The sequence below is a fragment of the Uloborus diversus genome, unplaced genomic scaffold (genome assembly GCF_026930045.1).
Source record: "Uloborus diversus isolate 005 unplaced genomic scaffold, Udiv.v.3.1 scaffold_1390, whole genome shotgun sequence".
In the NCBI taxonomy this organism is placed as follows: Eukaryota; Metazoa; Arthropoda; class Arachnida; order Araneae; family Uloboridae; genus Uloborus; species Uloborus diversus.
In genome coordinates this window covers 1-22,946 of record NW_026558088.1, presented here as the reverse complement: position 1 = coordinate 22,946, position 22,946 = coordinate 1, and the positions used below count along the sequence as shown (strand labels likewise).

The following is a 22,946-nucleotide window of genomic DNA, read 5'->3' as shown; positions in this document are numbered from 1 at the left end:
ATTCATATTCCTACAGAAGAAAAATATTGGGAAAGGAGGAGGGGGTGGGAGGTTGGTTTCCGCCAGAATTATTTCGCACAAGAGTTTTAAGTAAGTTTTATATAGAAAAAACTGTTAATCGGATCAAAATTAATTTACGCTTTGATTTGTGAATTTTCTTTTATGCATAATACACACATTGAATATGATTTATAGTGGATGAAAATGGACTTTCAAAGAAAGCCGACTGTATTCTAAAGCAAGTGTTATTTATTATTAAAGATTTGTAAAATCTATTTTACAGTAGATGTTTTCATTTTCTGATGATAAAGTGAAAGTTCTGGTTAGTCCCTCGGCACCATTCTCAGTTCGTGATCACTATTTCCTGGAAGAACACAAAAATTCTGAAGAATTGATCCCAAAAACACAAACACTTCCATTTGAGCTAAAGACTCCCCAGCGCATGACCTTTTGCCTGTTGAATTAGAAAAAAAAAAAAAAAATGGAATTATACATTGAATAAAACGTTTTCAAAAGATTATAACAGTGTACTTCACCAAAGTCATATTTAATCAGCAAAACGATGATTACAAGAACAATATTAAAGAAGTTTGAACAGAAGCTTTCAATTTTTTTCATTACAACCATCGGCATGAAAATCACGCTGAAATGTTTTATGATACATCAAAATGGTTCAAGTTAAAATCACCAACTCTATTTGGCCAACACCACTCTAGTGTGGTGTTGATTAGGTCCGGTTCAAATGAAGACAATCTAACATCTACTTATTTTTGTAGGCGAACTCACCAGGGGCGGATACAAATTATCATTTTAGGAAGGTAGGCATGCTAAAGAATGCCCCCCACCCCCGAACAAACCTACGGTTCTGGCCACGAAAAATTTCTTTAAATGCTTGGGTATCAATAAAAAGCACGAAATTGGTCTGAAATAGTGTTCCTAATAGGTAGAAACGATGCAATTAATTTCATAAGCAATAAAAGAAGAAATTTCAGAAATACCTTTCAAGAATTATTAATGAATTGAAAAGACAACTGAAATAATTTACATTTTACTCATACAGTGTTTGAACACAATGTAGTCGGCTACTATTGTCGACGGTTTAGAAGGGTGGGTCATGAGTCCCATGAACCTTCCCTTGTATCCGCCACTGGAACTTACAAAAATCAAGTTTTTCAAGCTATTCACTTATTGCAATAAGTTAAAAACTTTTCATTTGTCTTATGAATTTTATCTTCAGAATAAACATAAAGCCTAAATAATTTTTTCATGAAGTACATAGCCGAAATACACATGTAGCAAGATCAGAAGATTATGAGAAGTGTTTTTGCACTGGGATGTTTCCCCCAAAAATTCGACCATTAATCTTTCTAAATGACAAGTTGTGTTGCATTGGGAGTCATGATCTGGCGTCGGATTCCTAAAGAATTTCCAGAAAAACTCGTAGGTGGTGTTGCAGTTACCTGCAACTGTATTTTGTCTTCTTGTTTTACAACGTGGAAAGTCTCTCATTTCAAAGAAACATGACACATACAGGTATAGGACAAAATAATAGGAACGTCCAGTTAAAATTCTTCGAGCGTCCAAAAAATGACAATCACACGTTGCAACAGTTTTCCCCGTAGTGGCTGTGATAGGTGTCAATAAAACATTTGGCAGTGTGCGACTTGCACGGAAAAATTCTGTATTTAGCAAAGCGTGCTCATGTCCGATCTCTCCAACGTAAACAGAGGCATGATAATTGGAGCTCGTCTTGCTGGAGCGTAAGTGCCCAGAATAGCCAGTCTTGTGGGTGTTTCAAGGACCACCGTATCAAGGATTATGAGGAGAGCATATACAAATCTGGGTGAGGTGTCTCCTGCGAAGCGCAACAATGGGCGAAACTCGAAGTCGAAGGATTGGGATAGACGAGTATTAAAGAGGATTTTCTCCCGAAAACTCAAGACTAGACTGCCGCAGATAGCATCCGAAATGAATACCCACCTTAAGAGCCCCGTAACAATGAAAATTATTCAACCGGGACTTGCATGCTGCGCACATTCATGCCAAAGTAGCTATTCCAAAACCGTTAGTTTCGGTGCAAAATGCTATGAAGAGAATACAGTGGTGCAGAGACCACCTAAACTGGACACAACTGAAATGGGAATGGTCTGACGAGACATCATTTACTTCATTCCAGACCATCGGATGTGTGTTCGTCTGGCGAACACCTGCAGAAGCATATCATATTGACTGCTTGATTCCTATCGTGAAGCATGGAGGGGTTTCTGTGATGGTGTGGGGAGCAATATCTTTCCGTATATTGGGGCCGCTTATTGTCCTGAGGGAGCGAAACACAGGTGAACATTATCGAAATTTTTTCGCTGATCATCATCACTTTAATCTTCAGACTCTCTTTCTAGGAGAACATCCGGTGTTGCGAGATAACAACGCCCCTATTCACGCACACCGTGGTCTTCAAACATGGTTACATGAGCATGAAGATGAAGTGGAACATCTAACGTGGTGTCCCCTATCCCCTGATCTCAATGAGCTTTTTTAGAGAACTAAGTACGTGCGCGATTTCCTCCTCCACGAACTCTATCTGAACTCGAAACTGTCTTGCACGAGGAATGGGTGCGAATTCCAATGAACTACATTCAAGATCTTTATTTGTCAGTTCCACGTCGAATACAAACTGTTATTCGGGCAAAGAGTGGCCCAACCCCTTTTTAATAAAATGTTTTCATTTTTTCCCAAGTGTTCCTATTATTTTGTCCTATACCTGTATCTGTACCTCAAAGCATGACTAACGTAAGCCACAAATCATTACCTTGCAGGAGAGCGTAAAAAGCATGTCTGGTGTATACAAAGGGCTTTTTATAGCGCTGATAAATAACTATAATGTTTAATAAAAATAATTACGTTGTTATGGCTCAATATGGAAAATAGTCCATTTTGGATTTATGTTAGTCTGGCCCGGAGCTACAGATATTGCCTTTAGTCTTTTTCCTTCTTTTTTTTCCTGAAAATCTTTTCACTCACAACTGTACTTTAATATTATCATCAAATACTTCACATTTTTGTGAATTGAATTACCAGAAATAGGGGAGGGTAGCCCAAAGCGGGTAGGCCTTCGTATGCCCCCCATAATGTGTAAGTGGCGATGCATACGTATGTCTTGTTTACATGAACTCCCCTGAGTTTTTATCAGCCCCAGCAAAGCAGCAGTGAAGCGGCATAGCGCGATCAAGCTTTAAAAAAAAAAAAATGTAACTTGTGATTATTTGAAGACCAGCTTATATTTTTAATTGTGAATAACATAACGTTATTCTGACACCATCCACCAACATACTACGGTAGTCATTTCGTTTGTTTCTTTTTTAAATCTAAGGTTATAACTATTGAAATAAGAAACGCGCCTTTGGGCAAAGCTAGAGCCGCTATATAGACAGGGCGACACATCAGCTTAAGTTTAGCCTTTTTGGATCGGATTTTTCATTGTTGCGCTCGTTGGGCTACCACAGTAAAATTTCGCGTTTCGCCAAATTTGCAGAAAATAATACTTTATTTAATAAACAATTCACGTGGCACTAATAATCGCTCGCAGTGGACAATCACCAAACGCGATTACTCGCCAGAAAAGACAACCACTCAAACACGCGCTCCGATCCAAAAAGGCTGATCTTAAGCTGATGCGTCGGCTCGTATATATAGGGGCAGTAGGCAAAGCGGGTATAGGATTTAATCATATATTTATTTATAATTTCTTGACTCGTGAGCTGACTTAGGTTTCCTAATTCAATAGGATAAGTATAACTTTAAAAAGTTTTTTTTAGGATGGCAATTAATTAGTCTATTAGTTTAATCAGTTATTTCTTTATGTTTTATAAACAAATGTGCTTGACTTTAAATTGGATTAGTACAACTGTTTTTTCGCATTTTGTTATATAATGGCAGATAGCTCGTCAACTATTTTAATCATTTATAACTTAATATTTGCTTGGCAAATGTACCAAACCACAATTAGTTAAGCTTACCCACTTTGGGCTCCCTGGTAGGGCAAAGCGGGTTTTTCAAATGATTGTAAAAATTGATAATAAATAAATATTAGGTTTGAAATAATACAACAATAACTTTTCATTTTGAAGTTCAAGAACCCAGCTAGGAAATAAAACCGGAATTGTTACGATAAAAATCTAAAAACTACAATTTCGAGCGTTCTTCGAAAACTTACCCGCTTCGGTCCACCCTCCCCTAATGTATAATTTGTATCATTAGTCAAGACTTTTAAAATGCTGGTCCATCATCCTTTCACAATTTGAGTTTTTTTTACTGATTTTCACCCGCTTACTTAATAATATTCTGTTAAACTATGTTCCCAACGATAACAATTTTTTCATAGAAACTTTATCTGTCATGAATTATTTCATGTACGGCTGCCTAACCAATGTCAAGTTTCTTCTGAATTATTTGGTAGAATTACTGTTCTGTGAACTTTTCTAAATGGCCTCATTTAAGCTCTGTAAACTATCTAAATGTTTTTACAATAAGGAGAAAGATTTCTATGTGTAAATTATTGAACACTTTTTCAGTTTAGCCCCAGTTTACAATAACATACTTCTTAATTTAAGTTTTAAATTTTTCTTAATTTAAGTTATTTTTTAGTTTATATAAAACAAGAGAAGCAAGGGTTCTAAGAAACAAGTTTCTTTTTTTCCCCCGTGAAGCGGCATTTGCTTGCAATAAGAAATAAGTTTTAATTGAAAACTGACCCCTAACTCCCAGATGAAGTGCACAATGTGGCATTCTTTATTTGCTTATCGTGTTTACTGCCCTCCTAATTTCCGACGAATTCGATGTCTTTGACTCTTACACCGAGCGCCAACAATATTGAGCCACCCACGCTAGCATGTTTTGTTTTCTTTTGTCTTTTTCTCGCAAAAAATACCCTTTGTTGGCGTTCTAGAAGCTATTCATTTAGTGGCCTTTGGTGGCAAATTTTCAATTTACCGAAAATATGTAGATATCTTGAAAAACAAATTAACTCTACACATAAGAGACCTGTTAAGCTACAGGCGAACCAAATGGCCTTTAAATTTTCTGCCACGAACAGGCCATGTGGGCAGGACCCGACTAACAAAAAGTGAGACCCAAGGCCCACAATAATTTGGAGGGCCCCTGAAAGCTATTATTTTTAAAAGGTGCATATTTTTTGTATAGTTGTAATGCTATGCATAATTCTTTAAGTAATTAGGGGCCCCTTAGAAAGGGGGGCCCTAGGCCCAGGCCTAGTAGGCCTGTGTGGTAATTAGGCTCTGCGTGTGGGTACCGCTAGCATAGGCTGGTTCAAAAAAACTTTTTCTCAGCTACAGTTCAGGACACCCCCTACTTTTTTTAGACTTACTAATAGTGTTATACTGTAAAAGTTTTAGCTTCTTACTCAAATTTTAAGACGGTGCTCAATGACCCCTGAATTTAACATTAGCCGTAGCATAGAAAATGTCACAAATTTAGAAACATTTAATTTCCCCAGCTGTTTTTTTTTTTTTTTTTGTAAATAAGTATTTTATTGCAATGTATATGCATAATACTCGTGTATATTATATGTAGCATTGTTTTTTCATTTCAATGCATTTTTTAAACCCTCCTCCCCATACTGATGGAGTTTGGGGGAGGGGGTTGAGCACCCTTTTTCAGTTGAAATAAGAAGCTAAAATTCTTCCAGTATATTGCTATCCACAAGTCTAAAAATATTGAGAGGTGTCCTGATATCTAGAAGAAACTTTTTTTTTACATGTATTTTTGAACCACCCGACGCTAGCAATAACATATTTCTTAATTTATGCACACACTCATAATGTGGAAAAGAAGAAGAAATTAGGAATATTTATTTACTTATTAAATTCATTCGAAATGTTTTGGACAAAATCTGCGTTGTCCAACTTACCCAATCCAAACGGATATGGTCCGTCTCGTTTATCTCTTTTTCCGTCAGTACTCAAAAATCTTTCGGGTTTAAACTCTTCAGGATTTTTGTAGAGTTCTGGATCGTTGTTTGCACTCCACAGATTGGCCACCAAGATGCTTCGTTTCGGAATTGTGTAGTTATCAATCGTCATATCCTCTGAAAAGAAGCATTGGTTTTAGTGAAAAATACAAATTTCATTTTCAATTTTATTGATTTACATTTTATGAAACTAATCATTTCAAAGGACTTTTTCTCAAAAGGATAGATCCACCGAAAGTATAATAGTAGGAATTTTCCAGCTACAAATTACCACCCCGTTTCCGGAACTAAGATGTAATGCAAAGCAATAACGAACAGCTTAGTTATAACGTGACCTATGGATGTTGAGAATGTTCCTATATCTGAATTGATGAGCCCTATACAATGTCAAAACTGCAGTCCCTGGATGTTGTTCGATATTGCTTTCAAAGAAAAGTATTGTCTAAAAATTTTTCTCCCTTATATTTATTTATTTAAAAGAGATGAAAAAAACTCATTGGTTTTAACCAAAAAAAAAAAAAAAAGCAGGTTTAAACAAAAACCCTGTTTTTTTTTTTTTTTTTTGCAAAACACGATGTTTATGTGGGCTTCAGATATAAACACTTGTTATCTCCTGATCGAAGAATTGCACGAATTTCAAGCAAATTGAGTTTTCTACACATACTTTCACATTTTAGATAGCAATATACTGAGCTATACGTGTCAGATATATAGTTGTATTATGAGAAGTCAAAGTATGTGATCATCATTATTATTTTCTGTTTTTCTGAATTGATTTCTTGTAAATTTGAAACTTGAAAAGACTTGCATAAAGGAATCTGCTGTATCAAATTAAGCAATTTGCTTCTGACTAAACCTTGGTTAATTTTTATTATTAAAGACCATTTCTTAGCTTACATTCTCTGTCACATTCCCTACGTTTTGTTTCCAGTTTTTAATTGTTGCCAGAAATAATGAAAAAATGAATAAGAAAGTTGTTAATAAATGTAACAGAGTAATTTCAAGGCTGAACTTAAGCAAGCACATATTCGTAGGCGTTTTTAAAACCCTTTTTTCCCCCACTATATTTGTTCAAAATTGCTTTTAAATTCGGACATACAAGTCATCAAGATTTGGGGGAAAAAAGTAATGGTAAATATATAAGACATTCTTTTTATGCGAAATACACTTATATTAAATCGAAAGTCAATGTCGTTTTTTTCCCGTTTTAATAAGGGTTGGTAACTGGTAAATATGTTTTAAATTTTAAAAAGTTTCCCTCAAATACCAAAACGAAAAGTTTTGAAATAAAACATAAAAAATGTTTTTTAGTTATGCAATGCATTTTAAGCGTACCATGCAGTTACGCGCAGCCAGTCGAATTACTTACTTAAATTTGAATACAACGTTGTGACAGCGACAGGGGCGGAAAATCGCCACAGTTCCTGAATAACAGCTTCGAAGTATGGCATATTTTGGCGATCCAACCAGGACGGTAAGCGTTCCTGCCCAACAATTGCATCCAGCTCCTTTTGAATTCTACTTTGGGCATCAGGATATTTGCTAAGTTCCAGTAAGAGCAGCGTGATAGCAGTGGTTACAGATTCAACCCCATCAATAAAAATGTTGATAACTGCAGCCTGAAGTCGTTTGTCTATGTTATAAAAAAAAAAAAAAAAAAAAAAAAAAAAAAAAAAAAAACATAATATATTGAGAAATAATAAGGAAATAAAAAAATATATATTCTACATGAGTACGAGACATTTATAAAAGTCAGGGTTTTCCCGTTTAATCAGCTAAACCGCTATTTTTGTAACTGTTAGTTTTATACGGTCCCTACGTCCTCCTATTTTTATTTAGGGAAATAATCTCCATTGAAAAATATTACTACCACAAAAATTTAACAGTTGTGCGGCAAAGCTCAAGGAGATATTCGAGTTCAAAGTTTTAAAAGACCATGAAAAAGATGAGATTGGAACTTATTGCCCTTTCAGAAGAATGAATGACAGTTTGTTGAAGTAAAAAAACTAAATATTTATATTTTTCATTGCTATTCAAAAATAAATGCAAAAGTTATCCCATGATACGTTAAAACACACTACAAAAGCTCGTACAATATGAAAAAAAAAAAAAACTTTCTATGTACACATATAATTTTAAATTCTTGTTAGCCGGTACATATTCCCCTAAAAGGTGTTTTTGACGGTGGATAAAGTGGTATAGGTTACAAAACGCTGTTCTCCATATCTCGGTGAATATTGGTCACACTAATGTAAAACTTTTTGTGTTGGAATTATTTTTCAATTTAGATTACTTCCCTAAAGTTAAGTTTGGGTACCTATGGCCCGGTATAAAAAGTTAAATTTTGCATTTTTTGACTCAGTTTTTTTCGCTTCAAACTTTTAATATCTTAACTCTGTATCTAGTTTTGAGTAATTTTGCAATTGAAAGTATGCAACTAGGACTAATGGTTGCGAAAATAGAGGTTTTTCAGGATAAAACGGAACACATGATAAGTAAAACATTGCAATATATTGAAATAATTTTCCTCACTAAATTTTTCCTTCTTCGTTTTAAATACTTCCTGAGGAAAAAAAAAAGATATCAAGGCCTTTGTGTTCGGTAGTTCGCTTCTGTTCAAAAGAAATTAGTACACTTCATTGGATTTAAATGTTAAAACTTCTAGACTAGCCTGAGTTCAAATCAAAACATTACAAAAAGGACAAAAAAAAAAAAAAAAAAAAAATCCAGCATCCAATATTCATTAGAATTTTGACGTCTTGAATTCAAATTACGTTTTTCGCAATCACGAATTGCGATAGGACCCTACTCGTTGGGTTTCTTGTTTCTTCAAATGGAATGGAATGGAAATGGCCAAGAAATTTGCATATGTCATATTATGACTGGTGATTTTGTTTAATAGTCAATACGAGGCATATACATAAAAAATGGTGATTAGGATGAATTAATAAAGATAAAGATTTTATGGCGGAAAGGAAAAGATTTTATGGACCAGTACAATTATCCTAAAGATTATTTACAGCATTTAACGTTATGTATTTTTATTTCTTATCAATCTTAAATGATGGGAACTCGTAATTTGGAAATTTTGTACTTAGATGAAGCTTTTCTGTTTAAGTTCATCGATATTGATGGGTTTTTTTTCTGAAAAAATGTAATTTCACACAAAAAACAACGTTTTAAAGTCTGCTTGAGTTACGTCTTGAAGAAAATTGAATAAAATGAAACCGCGGACGATTTGTAACTATAACAACGAAAGTTCCACTCTCTAAATAAATGTTAAACACAACCGCCGTTATGGTCATCTGAAAAATCAGAGCAACATCAACTTTGGTCAAATGAGGATAGTAAGCAATTCGTTATTGTTCAAAAAAGGAAAAATACCTGCTTCATTCGGAAAAAATGGCGTTAGAAACTAGAAGATGAGTTACTCCAAAGTGGGAGAGACAGACCAATAGAACTGAGTTGATGAAATAAAGATTCAGCTTCATTATCGCACAGAAAAACCGCGTTTATCCGGCCCTCGTCTATCCGAACTTTCGACTGATAACGGGTTTTTGAGCAATCACGATTGCTTAATGTCCTCATTTGACCGTTTTTGAGGTCCGTGCCTTTTTCAGCTTGAACCAGAAGCCGCTGCAGCACCACCGCCTACCGTCCTCTGCAGGCGGCGTGGCTGCTCCGGTCCTGAGCTATCCGCTTCTCCTGGTCAGAGTCGTCCATGTCCTACATACGCGCTCGCTCACACACACGCACACACACATACACTCACACACGCCTACGTGCATACACACAGGTCTACGCACACACACAAGCCTACACACTTACACACACAACTATGCACATGTAACCGCCAAGGAGGAGAGGCAGGCTTTGGGGGGGGGGGGGTGACAGGAACCGTTTCTAGAAACAATTACTCCAATGAGTAGGGTCCTGTCTCAGTTCGTGATTGCGAAAAACATAATTTGAATTCAAAATTTCAGAATTCAATTTTTTTTTTTTTTTTACTTTTAAAAACTTTCATTTAAAAGTATGAAGAACGTAATCGCCACAAGTGTTTAAAAAAGAAGGCAATAGTCTAATTCTTAGTAAAAAAAAATGATGGGATTTTTAAAAAAATGTCTAACAGTTTGAAAGGGTTGGTGATAGTATTATACTATTGCAATATTTTTTTTTTTTAATGATGCCTAATGTCTCTTCTCTTTATATGCAGGTAGAAATGTTTCTGTTTTTAGTAGCGCTTGTCTATGCTTTTCTTATTTTTTAATTTTATCAATTAAACTTCAGTAAACTTGGAATTTCATTCCACAAGCTGAGTACTCCGCTCTCAAAAACTTAAGTTTGGACATCCCTGCCAGAGCCTGAATAAGGTACTCGGAGGCCCTAGGCCAAGCACCCTATCAGGGCTCCCTGTAGTCAAACCTTACAATTTTAGCTATTAGCTAAAGCAATTTTTGCAATTTGAGGATCCCTAAAATGTGGAGGGGTGGGGGCTTGGCTGCGGCCTTGTTGGCCTATTTAGTAATCAAGTCCTGGTCTCTGCTAACCGTAAGCTGTTGAGCTGAAAAATTTGTAGAAGTGTTGAACAAAAAAAAAAAATAATAATAATAATAAAAAAAAATAAATGAACCCAACACAAAAGACGTCTAAGTACGACCTGTGAGTAACACTACACAAAACAAATAATAATAATCACAGGCCGTGAACGTTCTACGAAAAACTTTTGATGTATTCATGGAATTCAAACTATTAATTATTATTTATTTCAGAAATGTTGTTCTTTGAAATTAATGTTGCTGCTTGAACTGCATGTTTAAAACTTATTCCACATCCCTTTTTTAAAGAGAATGTAAAATCCGATTTTATAACTTCAATACCAGGCAAAAATTCTTCAAACGAATTTAAAATTCTTACTCACGTGTAAAAGAATTTCCTCCTTTCTTTCGGTCATCGTGCATAAGCTTCAGAAACTCATCGACCAGATCCTTGGGGTTGTTGACGTCGAATGACTTTACGTGTTGTTCTATGACGAAATTCGCAACCTCATAAACGTGTTTTTTTCCTTGTTGGATTTTGCTCATGTCTGACCGAAGCCACAAACTTAAACTGGGAGGGAGAAAAGTAAGGATAAGTGCCCTAAATCTAACTCCAAAATATATATAGATTAAAAACTAATTCCTAAAGCTGACTTCCTTACACGAAATTTACGTTTGAAACGCTAGGAGGGTCCGCCCCTTCTCACTTGCGCTCACCAACCCGCAAAGATTGCTTCGCAATCTTATCTGATTCCCAAAGATTTAAATCTTCAATTAGAAAGAATCAGGTTAACAACGTGTTACAAGTTCAGTTTGGAACAAAAAGCACCCCTTTCTCGGGTTTTAACCTAACTTGTACTAACTTGCAGGGCTATAGGTGCTAAGGAGTTCGTGAGCATTGCAAAATGACAGTTTTGTACGTTTGAAAAGTAGCTTTTAAATTCATAGTCTCTTGTAATTCACAACTCCAGCGCTCGCATACGTTACCTTGGGGTGGTTTACAAAACTGCCGAAAAAACTAAAACATTGCCACATTGCGTTCCACGTGTGTCTGTTGACGTAAACACGGGCAGTTTGTTCTGAGTATTTATTAACACAATCGATGTGTCTTAGATTGCTTTCAGCTACAGAAATTGTTTCGTCCCTTAATAGTATTCTCAAGCTTCTCAAATAAATGTTAGTTTTCCTTATTTTCTTCTAAAAAGTGAGTTGATTGAGAAATGGTGAACGCGTTAACACAAGAAAACTCTGGATTAAAAAACTTGGATAACGTTTACCAGGTAAAAAATTTTATTGCTTTGTGTGAATTTGTAAAAATATGGTTTTTTTTAAAAATCTTAAATTAATTTAACTAATCATATTTTACAGCAGCATTTAGTTGGAATAGACAGTATGCAAAATATTTTCTTGAATATGTTATCGTAGAACGAAATGAAAAATGTTTAACCGAGAAAGAATTTACTTTATTGCTTTTATTCTCAGCTAAAAGGTTCCGCCAAATTTGTTTAGGGTTATAGTTTTAGTATTGTGCGATCAAAGTACCCTTGGCGAGATTTCGCATGTTAGTGAAATCATTTTTATTTTTTATCATGAGTGGAATAAAATGGTAGAAAGATTAACAGAATTCGATAAGTAAAAATAAATAATGGTGAATCAACTGAAAAGAAAACTGCCACCATATATCCCTGAGAATTTTGTTGATGATTTGCATAGCATGACATAACTAGCATTCCCCTACCTGGCATTGCTCGGGTAATGGAATTAGCAGTGGTTAACAGTGCTTGGTGCACCTAGTTTCGAAAATCCCCTATAATAATTACTTATTACCTATAACTTTTTCTAATTTGGGGAGGATCCCGGGGTCTCTGGACTCCTTACATATATGCCTTTGTCCTTACCCGATCTTTAACTGTTATTAACGATCCTTTTAAAATATTGATTATTTTTGCAAACACAGGCCATCCACATTTTATTGTCATACCTATGTTTAAGCAAAAACTTCTTTGTATACAACATTTTTAGTTTTTTTTTTCTGGTGCAAAAATTATTAAGCTGCTTGATGAACTGACTTTGGAGCAAGCTACATAACATTGGCCGTGTGAAAAAAAGTCTTCTCTTAAATCGATCCCTGCTACTTTTAATGTCTGTCCTTGTGACTTATTAATGGTTATTGCAAAGCAAACTTTAACAGGAAACTGCATTCTTCTAAATTCAAAAGGATAGTCCGCCTGTGATGATGTTCTTAAAAACTTCGTTTCTAGTTTTGAAAAAATAAAAGCTAAAGACAGAAACATTATGATTTGACTTGAGAAAATCCTCGAAGAATCACGTGAGAAACAAAAACAATATCAAATTTATAGTTCGCTATCGACCAAAAGTTGAGATGAAGTACTGAATAATGATTGGAATGGAGGAAAGCCTTCGAAAATAAGGGATTTGAATTTCAAAGACAGGTTTTTAATTTCGCAGAAATTAAGGGGTTTTAATTAATTTCTCCCGAACTAATTGAGATTTCGAAAAATCCTTTCTTAGTGGTTACTTTTGTAAGCATGCGGACATACCTGCCAAATTTCAAGTCTGAAGCTTCAGCGGTTTCGGCTGTGCGTTGATATATATATATATATATATATATATATATATATATATATATATATATGTGTGTGTGTGTTATCTCAGGACATTGATTTTTATATATTAAGATTAAATCATAACTCAGATTTTAAAAACATTCGAAACAGAAAAATTTTAAATTAACCGATTCGGGAATTTGAGAAAAATAACTCAGCTACAAATGCAAAACAATAAGCGCAAGCCAAGCAAGGCAAATAAGTATCATCTTCTTTTGATAATAATTCGTAATGTCATATTAAATTTTCTAGCATTAATTGTTATTCTTGTCAGGCCACAATTATTATTTAGTTTTGTCAAGAATTGATAAATATTGAATTCAACATCGTGAAAATGGCTGCTTAGAACTACGAACTGCGTAATTTGCATTAATTTCTAATGTTTAGTAATGCTTCTTGAATTCTCATTTCTTTCTACGTGGGCCAGAATATCAAAAAGATTTTGAAAATTAATTTAAAAAGAATAAAGCGAAAAAATCGTGCATGCGAACAAAATTTACTAGGCTTATAAAGAAAATGCTAAGGCAACTATCTAAAAACATTAATTAACTTGATTTGTATTCTACATACGAATGGGCTTCCAAATTGCCCTTGCAATGCGAACTGCCACGAGACGACCAACATCAACAAAAATCGAGCTATCGAATGCCACGAATCCACGATCCATTAACAGAAAGACAACTAACTAACTTGAACCGACAGGAGGGAAATTTGCGTGTCGAAAAGCGCCCTCTTGCGCACAGGTATACTTTAGGATTTTTATGGAGATTTTCCACAGCTTATTAGCATTTTCTTCGTTACTACGTGCGTTTGTTTTTCCTTTTTCGTCCGCCATTAGAAAGTGGCTACAGTGCCCCCTATAGTTCGTTGGAGTTGCGAATATACTTTTTTCTGCAGCTAAGGGCTTAATTTGAGTTGAGCCTTGAATTTTCCGTTAAAATAGAAACTCTTATTTGTTATGTTCTAATTAATTGAGAAAGTTGGAATAAGCTTTATTTGATGCAGGAAAAAAATCTCTTTCGAACGACATACAATGTTAAGGTGTGTAGGAAATCTTTCATCCCCTTAATAGGCAATTTAAGTGAAATTTTAGCTTAAATAATTGCTTAGCTTAAATAATAATAAAATAACTAATTCGTAATTTAAAAGAAAAAATAACAGGTACAAACCCCCGGGGCTCGAAGTAATTTTGTACCAAAGTTCAAGGCTGTAGGTGCTATAAGATCTCCTGGACCCAGACTCGCCACAAACTTCCTTTCACAATTTCTTTGACGTTATCTTTTTTTAATGCATAGAGATTATTAATTGAGGCAGTGAGAAGCAAAGGGATGTAAGTTGATATTTTCAAGTTTGAGTATAACGCGTTTAAAGATAACATCCTAGGTAAGCTTTCATTGAAAAGTTTTTCTAAATCACGCTGAATAACAGAGCCTACCAGGGCTAATAGTACCATCTCTTGCCCCAAGACAAAGGAAAGGTTAACCTACCATGTGTACTGGTTATCTCCAACTTTTTAATTTTGCCACTTACATCCCTTTGCTTCTTACTGCCTCAATTCTTTTAAATAATTTAGAATGGGTTTTTCTTTTTTAAGAAGTTCAAGAGCATCTATCTCAAGTTGCCATGGGTGCAGTAGACATTGAGAATATTTTCTATCCCTTTAGAGCCTCATTACGAGGTTAAATTATGGAGGTGGTGTAACTAGGGACACCATGGCCTCTCTGAACGGTTAATCCAGTAAGCTACCATCTGTGTTAGCTCTCTTATGTGGTGGTCTTAAACAGATGTCAATCACTATTGCGGTGTTAAAAAAGCCAAACATTAAAGAGGAAAAGTACCCTCACGTTCTAAAACAGGCACAATTGTTCGTATGAGGGAAAACACTTTTTTAAACCCATTAATTTTCACCTCGAATCATGCTTCATAGCATAGCATTTTAGTTACTAATATTTCTTACACGAAAGAAAAAAAAAAGCACTTACTCGAAGTATGGTCCAACCAGGAAATTAACATTACTGATGAAAAGTTTTAATAATTCCACCAAACCTTCATACATATCTTGAAATCTCCGGTCATTTTTCTGAAATTTAGTACTGAACAAGAGTCTGGTTGCGACACTTCCTGTGGCATATGCCAATGAATGCTTGATATCAGTTGATGTACCGTTAGTTTCGCGTAAGTCCTGAATGAAACCTCTCACTTCTTCGTGCAATAAATCTTCCATTTCCGACTTTCCGAAACCCAGGGTTTTGGCGGTTTGCAAGAAGAAGCGCCTTTGTTCACGCCAGTCTGCTCCTTCTTCTTGAGTGATTCCTATAAGAGAGAAAGAAAGATAAAAATATGAGTAAACAATACAGGGAAAACCTATTTTCGTTTAAAATGAGATCATTCTAACGAAATAGGATCAGTTGGGGTAAAATAAAACATGAATATAAATGGAGCAAACTGTTACTCCACTTGGGGTAATTTTTGAAACTAAACTGTCGGGAAGTGAAGACTAGGTAAAGCTTAACCACAGAGAGATGGCGGATGACCATGAAGCGTTCATTGCAATGCATTTGTAGACCTGGAAAATGTAAAATCATTCGACTTTAAGAAACAACTTTTTTCAGTCTCATCTTCAAACGATCGTTTCTCGGGCTTTTGCTAAGTTCAAATTGTAATTTCATTTTCAAACGGTAATGACGTCTATACAATTGTTTGCAAACACGTGGAACTCTCAAAATTGTCTCTATCTGTTAAAGTTTGACCACCGAAAGACGGTGGATGACCTTGAAACGCAAACATCATTTGTATTATTTGTAATTGGTTGCTTGTTATTTATTACTTTTTAATAGGTAGAATCAGCAAAACTAATGTTTGCAGTTTCGGTGACAATAGTCAATAGAGTTTCGAAAATGTCTCAGATACATCGTTTACCCGATTCGTTAAGGTGGCGGGTAGTTGAATGGATGGAAATAGACGTCTAGCAGGCTGATGCTGCGTATCAGTCGTCTGCGTGAGACTTCTCAGTGTGTCTCGTAGTTGTTCATTGACTTTGAGATCAATACCAATCCGAAGATTCTGTGTCCAGAAGACTTGTTCCAGGCCAACCACGAATTACAACACCTGCAGAAGACTGTTTTCTAGTTCCTTCCCCGAAGGAGAAGAACCACTGCTGTGCCGCAGCTCGTTGTAGACCACTTTGTAACATCAGTGAGAAAAATCTCTGGTGCTACGGTGCAAAATCGTATTCACAATGCAAGTCTCTGTGCAAGACGACCAGTTGTGTGTGTGTTCCCATCAACAGACCACAAAGAAGGATCCGCTTATGCTGGGCAAGGGAACATGTGTCCTGGATCCAACAGCAATGGGCTTCTGTGCTGTTCACAGACGAGTTCAGATTTACATTGAAGAGTGATTCAGGGTGTCTACTGATCTGGAGGGAACAGCACACTAGATACCATCAATCCAACACTGTTAAAAGACATAGTTATAGAGGTGGTGGAATCATGGTTTGGGCAGGAATCTCGCTCTGTTTTCACACTGACCTGCATTTGTTCCAAGTGGGAACTCTGATTGGTCTGAGATCTTGGGATGAGATCCTTGATCCATATGTCCGCCCATATACTGGTGCTATTGGTAATGACTTCATTCTGGTGGACGATAATGACGATCTCACCGAGCTTGGATTGTTGAGGATTATCTTGAGGATCACGGTTTGGAACGAATGGAGTGGCCAGCTCGATCTCCAGACCTGAATCCGATCTTTGGGACTATCTTGGCAGACAAGTTGCTGCTTTAAATCCTTCTCCAAGGTCGTTACATGAGCTGGAACAAGGCTTACTATGTGTCTGGTCTTCGCTTCCTATTCCGGCGTTCGACAACTTAATAAACAGCATGGAAAATCGATGCCGCAAATGCACTCTAGTTTGGGGACATATTCCTTATTAGAACCCATTTTTGTATTGTTTCTATGACATTTTACTACCTAACACTGTGATGTTCTGTTTTCTTCAAGAATGGAGTTTTCCACTAAGATTATTTTTAGTGTTATAAATCGTTTTTGCAATACACTAATGCAAATTTCTATGACGCATCCATTAAAAAACTGTTTAATATATCCTCCATATTTGTTGTTTCTACATTCATTCATTTGCAAATTAGACGTAAAAAAACGGTTTTACCTTAACTTTTTGAGGCCAGTGTATTACAAATGATGTTTCCGCCTCAAGGTAATCTGAAATCCCTCCATGGTCGAGCTTTAACATATAAAAACGATTTTGAGAGTTCCACGTGTTTACAAATAATGGTATAGGCGTCATTATCGTTTGAAGATGACACTGAACAAAGTTGTACTCATATCTTAAAGTTTAATGATCTTACCAGGTCTACAAATGCAAAGTAACTGGTTTCAACAAGTATTACTTGTCAAGTAAAAAATTTAGTTATCAATTTCACCTTCCCAGTTAATTTTGATGAGCAGTTTAAGTGATTCCAATTATCACACAAATACTAAACTCAGGGGTTAGAAGGAAATAACTAAGTTTTCGTTCTTTCTATTTTTTTTTTTTTTTTTGGAAGATTAATTTTTGATGTAAATTAATTTTATGGGCATTTTGTGTCGCAAGTAACAGTTTATATATTTTATTTAATAAAAAATAAGAATTCAAGAGGGTAACAAACCTTTATTTTCTCCAATGAGTCATTTTAGGGAAAAGCGAACATTTTTTCCCGCACGTGAAAGCTTTTCATAAAAATAAGAATTTCACTAAACATCAGTATTTCAGAAAAATAAGAATTCAAGAGGGTAACAAACCTTGATTTTCTCCAACCCGCACGTGACCGCTCATATATTATATTAAACAAAAAGAATTCAAAAGAGAAATAAACCTTCATTTTCTCCATTGAGTCATTCCAAGGAAAAACGAACATTTTCCTTGCATGTAACAGCACATATATTTTTATTAAAAACAAGAATTCAAAAGGATAATTAACCTTGATTTTCTGAAATGGGACATTCCAAGGAAAAACGAACATTTTCCCCGTACTTGACAGCTCATATATTTCATTTAAAATATTAATTTAAAAGGATAATTAACCTTGATTTTCTGCAATGGTACATTCCAGGGAAAAACGAACATTTTGTCCCGCATGTGACAGCTCATATATTTTCTTAAAATTAATAATTTAAATGGTAATTGACATTTCTTTTTGTTTCAGAAATCACTAACACATGTGTGATTTCTTAAGCAAAAAAATTGTTCATTACCTTTCGAAATTATTACTTTTCAATATACTATATGAACTGTCACGTGCGGAACAAAACGGCGACTTTTTCGTAAAAAGGCCACAATCCTACTGTCGCCCGTAAAAAGATACAGGAATTCCCTTTAAAAGCCACAAGACGTCGGCCACAAAAGACTTAAGTTATATATTTTCAACCGATAAATGAAAACGAATGAACTTATAGAAATTAAAATAAAAGCGCTTTGCTTACTTACCTAATCCATCGGTTGACCAAGATACCAAATTGCTTCCTCTGGGCCTGCCAATAATTTCATCCGTTCTGTTGACAAAAATCTCTTTTACCTTTTTTGCACCATTCACAACCACAATCAAGTTACCTCCGCTTGTTCGAAAACTAAATATATTTCCATATGTTTTAGCCAATTCTACGAATTTCATATACGGCCTGGACGTTAAGAAAGGATAATAGCCTAATACCGGTAACCCCCAGGGGCCGGGGGGCAGTTTTCGGTTCCTTTTCCAAAAATAAACGGCTAACCATGTTATAAATAATGTCAACACAGCAGTAGCCAACGGCAAAGAATACATAGTACCTGATTTTCACTGATTTTTTTTTAAATATTAGAAATAAATTTAAATTGCGTAAAATACCATTGTCTTCATGATAAGTTTTTCTGTTCTGTCAAAAAAGGTTTTGAAGAGCGTTTATCAAGGACGCTTATCACTTTATTTATATAATTATTTCTTCTCCTTTTCATGGCATTCTAACGAAAGGAGCTGTGATCCAAGATTATTTTACTGGTCGAAGTACAATAATTTATCTTAATCTTATAAAGTAGGAGTGTGGATAGAATTCTTCGCTACAATGTAACGATCAAGATTGGTAATTTTTTCTGGTCGCAGAGCTGAGTAGGAGCAAATTTAAAAGGTCAATTCAATTCACACATCGTCCTCCACATTTGCGGACGGACGTAGGCTTTTGATAGACGAAATAGCATTCGCATAAGCGGACGCTCATCAAAGAGCACGTGACAGTTTTCCACAGAGCCTGACGGAAACAATGGATGTGTGAACTTTTTTTATTGCTTACTCTTTTTGCCGCTCCTCAAGACAGGGGTGCCCACAGGGGAGGAGGAGCTATGGCTCAAGTTGCCCCATTAAAATGGAGAAGGGGGATTTTTAAAAAAAAATATTTATTCAAATTTATTTACTGATTTTTTTTTTTTTGAATTGAAATTATTTATTTTATTCTGTTTTTATATTTCATTTCATTTATTTATTTAGTTTGTATGTGTGTGTATGTGTATATGATATTGGGATGGCACAGAACTTTTCTAATAAAATAATGACAATAATAGTAATAATTAAAAATAAATAAATAAATAAAAGATATTTGTAAAAATGAATTAAAATAAAGTAAAAAAAAGCTAAAAAATAAAAGGAGGGAGGGATTTGCGCCATTGAAATGAGGGGGGGGGATGGACACCCCTGCTTCAAGATTTTTTCATATATTAAGTCTCTAATTATGAAACTGCGAGACACGTTTGACTTTTGGCGTGGTCGCCCTTTTTTCGGTTACTGTTCCTTGTTATTAGATATAGATATTAAGCCTTAGACAAAAATCTCTTTTATTAGCAAAGGCACCTTGATGAGAGGTCATTGAGACTACCGCACAAATTTCAATTGTTCGAAAATTTTGTCTGATACTCATGGGATGCCACAAGAGGTCACTGTGACTTTCCATAATATTTCTTTATGCTACAAATTTCGTCGGCCGATTCGGCAAATTTGGTTGGTTGGTTATATTTGGTTTAATGGCGCAAGAGCCATTGCAGGCTATACTGCGCAAAACGGTTGTTTCGTATAATGAAAATTTGTACCAAAAGTGTGCTGTAGAATAAGGGACATAAAACTTCTAGAATTTGAAAATTATTGTCGAAAAATACACATAAACGAAGTTTTAAATTTAGAAACACAGGTCAAGAAATCTTGGAATTTAGAGAGAAAAGTTACAAAAACTAAAAGAGACAACATAAATACAAACACAATGAGACGTACACTAAATTAAATAAAGAAAACCAATCTAGAGACGGCAAGTTTGGAAACAGCATTTAAAAAATTTTCATTTTTAAGGCTTTTCCAATTTCAAAAAATTAATTAAAAGAAATTACATGATTTTTTTTTAATGGCGCTTTAACGTCTTTTCTTATTGAATGCAGGCACATCCGGTACTTCAAAGATTTCTTGGGGGGGGGGGGGAGATGATGGATGCTTAATGCATTAAAAAGGAAAAAGAAAATGAAATGAAAAAAAAATGAAATTCGTCCCAAAAATTGAGGTTCAGGGCGTCCCTGCTGAAATTTCGCAAATTCGGAGACATTATTGCAGTGTTGAACTTTTTTTTTTAAGTTACTTATAGCTTTTCTCATTAGGAATGGGAAAATATGCATGCTTGTATTTTATCATTTGTTACAATTAGAATTTCATTCGGGATATTGAGAATTTTCTGCTCTCAAAAATTTAAGTTTGGAGGCTCTTTATTATTAGCACTGTTTATGTTGGTCAGTGATGAACGTATAAAGCGGCAGGAAGAAAATGCAAATTGATCACTATTCACGAGAATAATTGTGCTCATAACTAAAACTTTAATTTTTAAAGTAGAATCTTTTAAACCTTTGTTTGTTCCTCCATTTGTATTTATGTAAATACAGTGACTCCCAAAAGTGTTCGTACACCTTCAGATTTTGTAGTAAAACCAAAATAACGCAAAACTGAATTCAAATATAAAGTCCAATTTTTTTACACACCATTCCTATGCCATTCTGAATAAAACCCAGTAGTTTTTTTTTTTTCCAAATATTGCCAGATTTGATTTGGAAATTTGTCAAAAAACGAAGAGAAAGAGAAAAAATACGCCACAAAAGTCATCGTACACTGAAATATTTTCGAATAAATTCATGATTAAAATCATCGCACGTCATTTTTTTATTACTTTTGCATTGTGTTGACCCTTAAATGTCATTTGGCTTTAATTTTTTGTTTATTTATTCTTTAATATTGTGCTTATTACTTTAAAATGGCTGATATTCGTAAAAAACCACAAACATCATTCGAAATTTGATTTTTTTCCTCACATTAACGGTAAATTGGTTTGAATTGTCTCTAAATTAGTTAATTTATTCCATTCTATAGTAAAATGCTTGATAAAATGCTTTAAAGAAAGGAATCGAACCGAAAACAAGGCAAGAAAAGGTCAACCGCCAAAGTTGACAAAGCGTGATAGGAGATTTACAGTTAAAAAAATTATGAAAAATACACTTTTGAGTGCTGAAAAAGTTTCTGCAGCATTAAATGAAGCATTTTACGTTTAATTTTCACCTAAAATTGTTCGCCAAGTTCTCTGATTAGATGGATTAAATGGGACCTCTTCCCGCAGAAATTTTCTTGTTCGTGCGAAAAACAATAACCTTACGCCTTCCCTCGTAATATCAATGACTAGCTGCGTTGCCCGGCTTTGCCCAGTCTACCTTGAAAGTAAAAATTGTGTCAAGTGACGTATATTCAACAACCAGGCGTAAAAAGTAAATAAAAAAAACTTCATGATTTCCCTTCCAAACAATAACGACAGATATAAAAATACTTTTAAGAAATTAAATCCGGAAAGATGGATTTAAAATGCGTAACCATGGAAACACAAAATAAAGTAAAGTTAAGTATTAAAATGCGAAAGAAAATGGTTCACAATTTGAATGGAATCGAGATTTCTTAAACTTGATTTAAAAAGGCTTGTAACTTTTTTTCCTTTCGAGATAAAAGTTCATTTTTTCGACCATAGGTCGAGTTAGATCTGGAGTAAAAAAGGTCCCTTTTTCCAATGGCGTCAAAAAGAAAGCTGTGGGACAATTCCTTCACTTTTTATTGATTTATTTAATGAAGAAAGTAGTGCCTAAATTTCAGCTACGCCTAAAAAAATTCGAACTAAAAACGCAAATAACTCCCCCCGTAATAAAGTTAGAGCATTGAAACAAATTGCGTAGAACGCGAGAAATTCTACTCTTTCCAACGATATGTAATGTTAATATGTGCAAGTAATTTTTCACCCCCACATTCTGGAATTTATATGAAAATTGGGTCCAAATTGGAATAAAAAAAAGAACTATTGATCGAATTATTTTCGAACTGGTCTGCAAACCTTTTCAGGACTTAAAGGAACAAACTGTGAAAATTTCAGCGAAATCGGCCGGGTAGTTCCCGAGTTTTGCGAGTACTAACACACAGACGCTTTTTGGGGACTTCATTTTATACTATGTAGAGATTAATCAGCTCAAAACGTTTTGGAACAACGTCTTACTTATAGATGAAAATTAATTCAGCATTTTGGGTTAAATTGTTGTATAATTGTAAATTGAAGAAAAAATGAGGAATTTAATCTTAAGATCTTAGTTGGATCAGTTAATCAGGACGGTGAAGGTGTTCTAGTGTGAGGGTGCATTACAGCATCAGGACTTGGAAATTTGGAATTTTTTGATGAAATAATGAATCATGCTGTTTATTTGAATATTTTTAAAA

General features: G+C 34.9%; 1 protein-coding gene across 1 annotated transcript; it reads right to left on the bottom strand.

The window, feature by feature from the left end:
• Positions 1–244: 244 nt before the first annotated feature.
• On the bottom strand, positions 245–19,314 carry LOC129232769 (cytochrome P450 18a1-like). Its single transcript, XM_054866871.1, has 6 exons — positions 18,632–19,314; positions 15,131–15,461; positions 10,905–11,092; positions 7,356–7,619; positions 5,927–6,103; positions 245–454 (listed from the first exon to the last, which is right to left on the bottom strand). Exons 1-6 carry the CDS (start codon positions 18,963–18,965, stop codon positions 324–326), a joined length of 1,425 nt encoding a protein of 474 aa, XP_054722846.1. The 5' UTR covers positions 18,966–19,314; the 3' UTR covers positions 245–323.
• Between the last annotated feature and the right edge of the window lie 3,632 nt (positions 19,315–22,946).

What these genes read in the sequence shown, in the direction of transcription:
- LOC129232769 (XM_054866871.1), bottom strand. Translation starts at nt 18,965, where the DNA reads ATGTATTCTTTGCCGTTGGCTACTGCTGTGTTGACATTATTTATAACA. An exon ending in TTGGTCAACCGATGGATTAG is followed by an intron (nt 15,462 to 18,631) that starts GTAAGTAAGCAA and finishes TCTCTCTTATAG; the next exon opens with GAATCACTCAAGAAGAAGGA. An exon ending in AGGAGGAAATTCTTTTACAC is followed by an intron (nt 7,620 to 10,904) that starts GTGAGTAAGAAT and finishes TTTATAACATAG; the next exon opens with ACAAACGACTTCAGGCTGCA.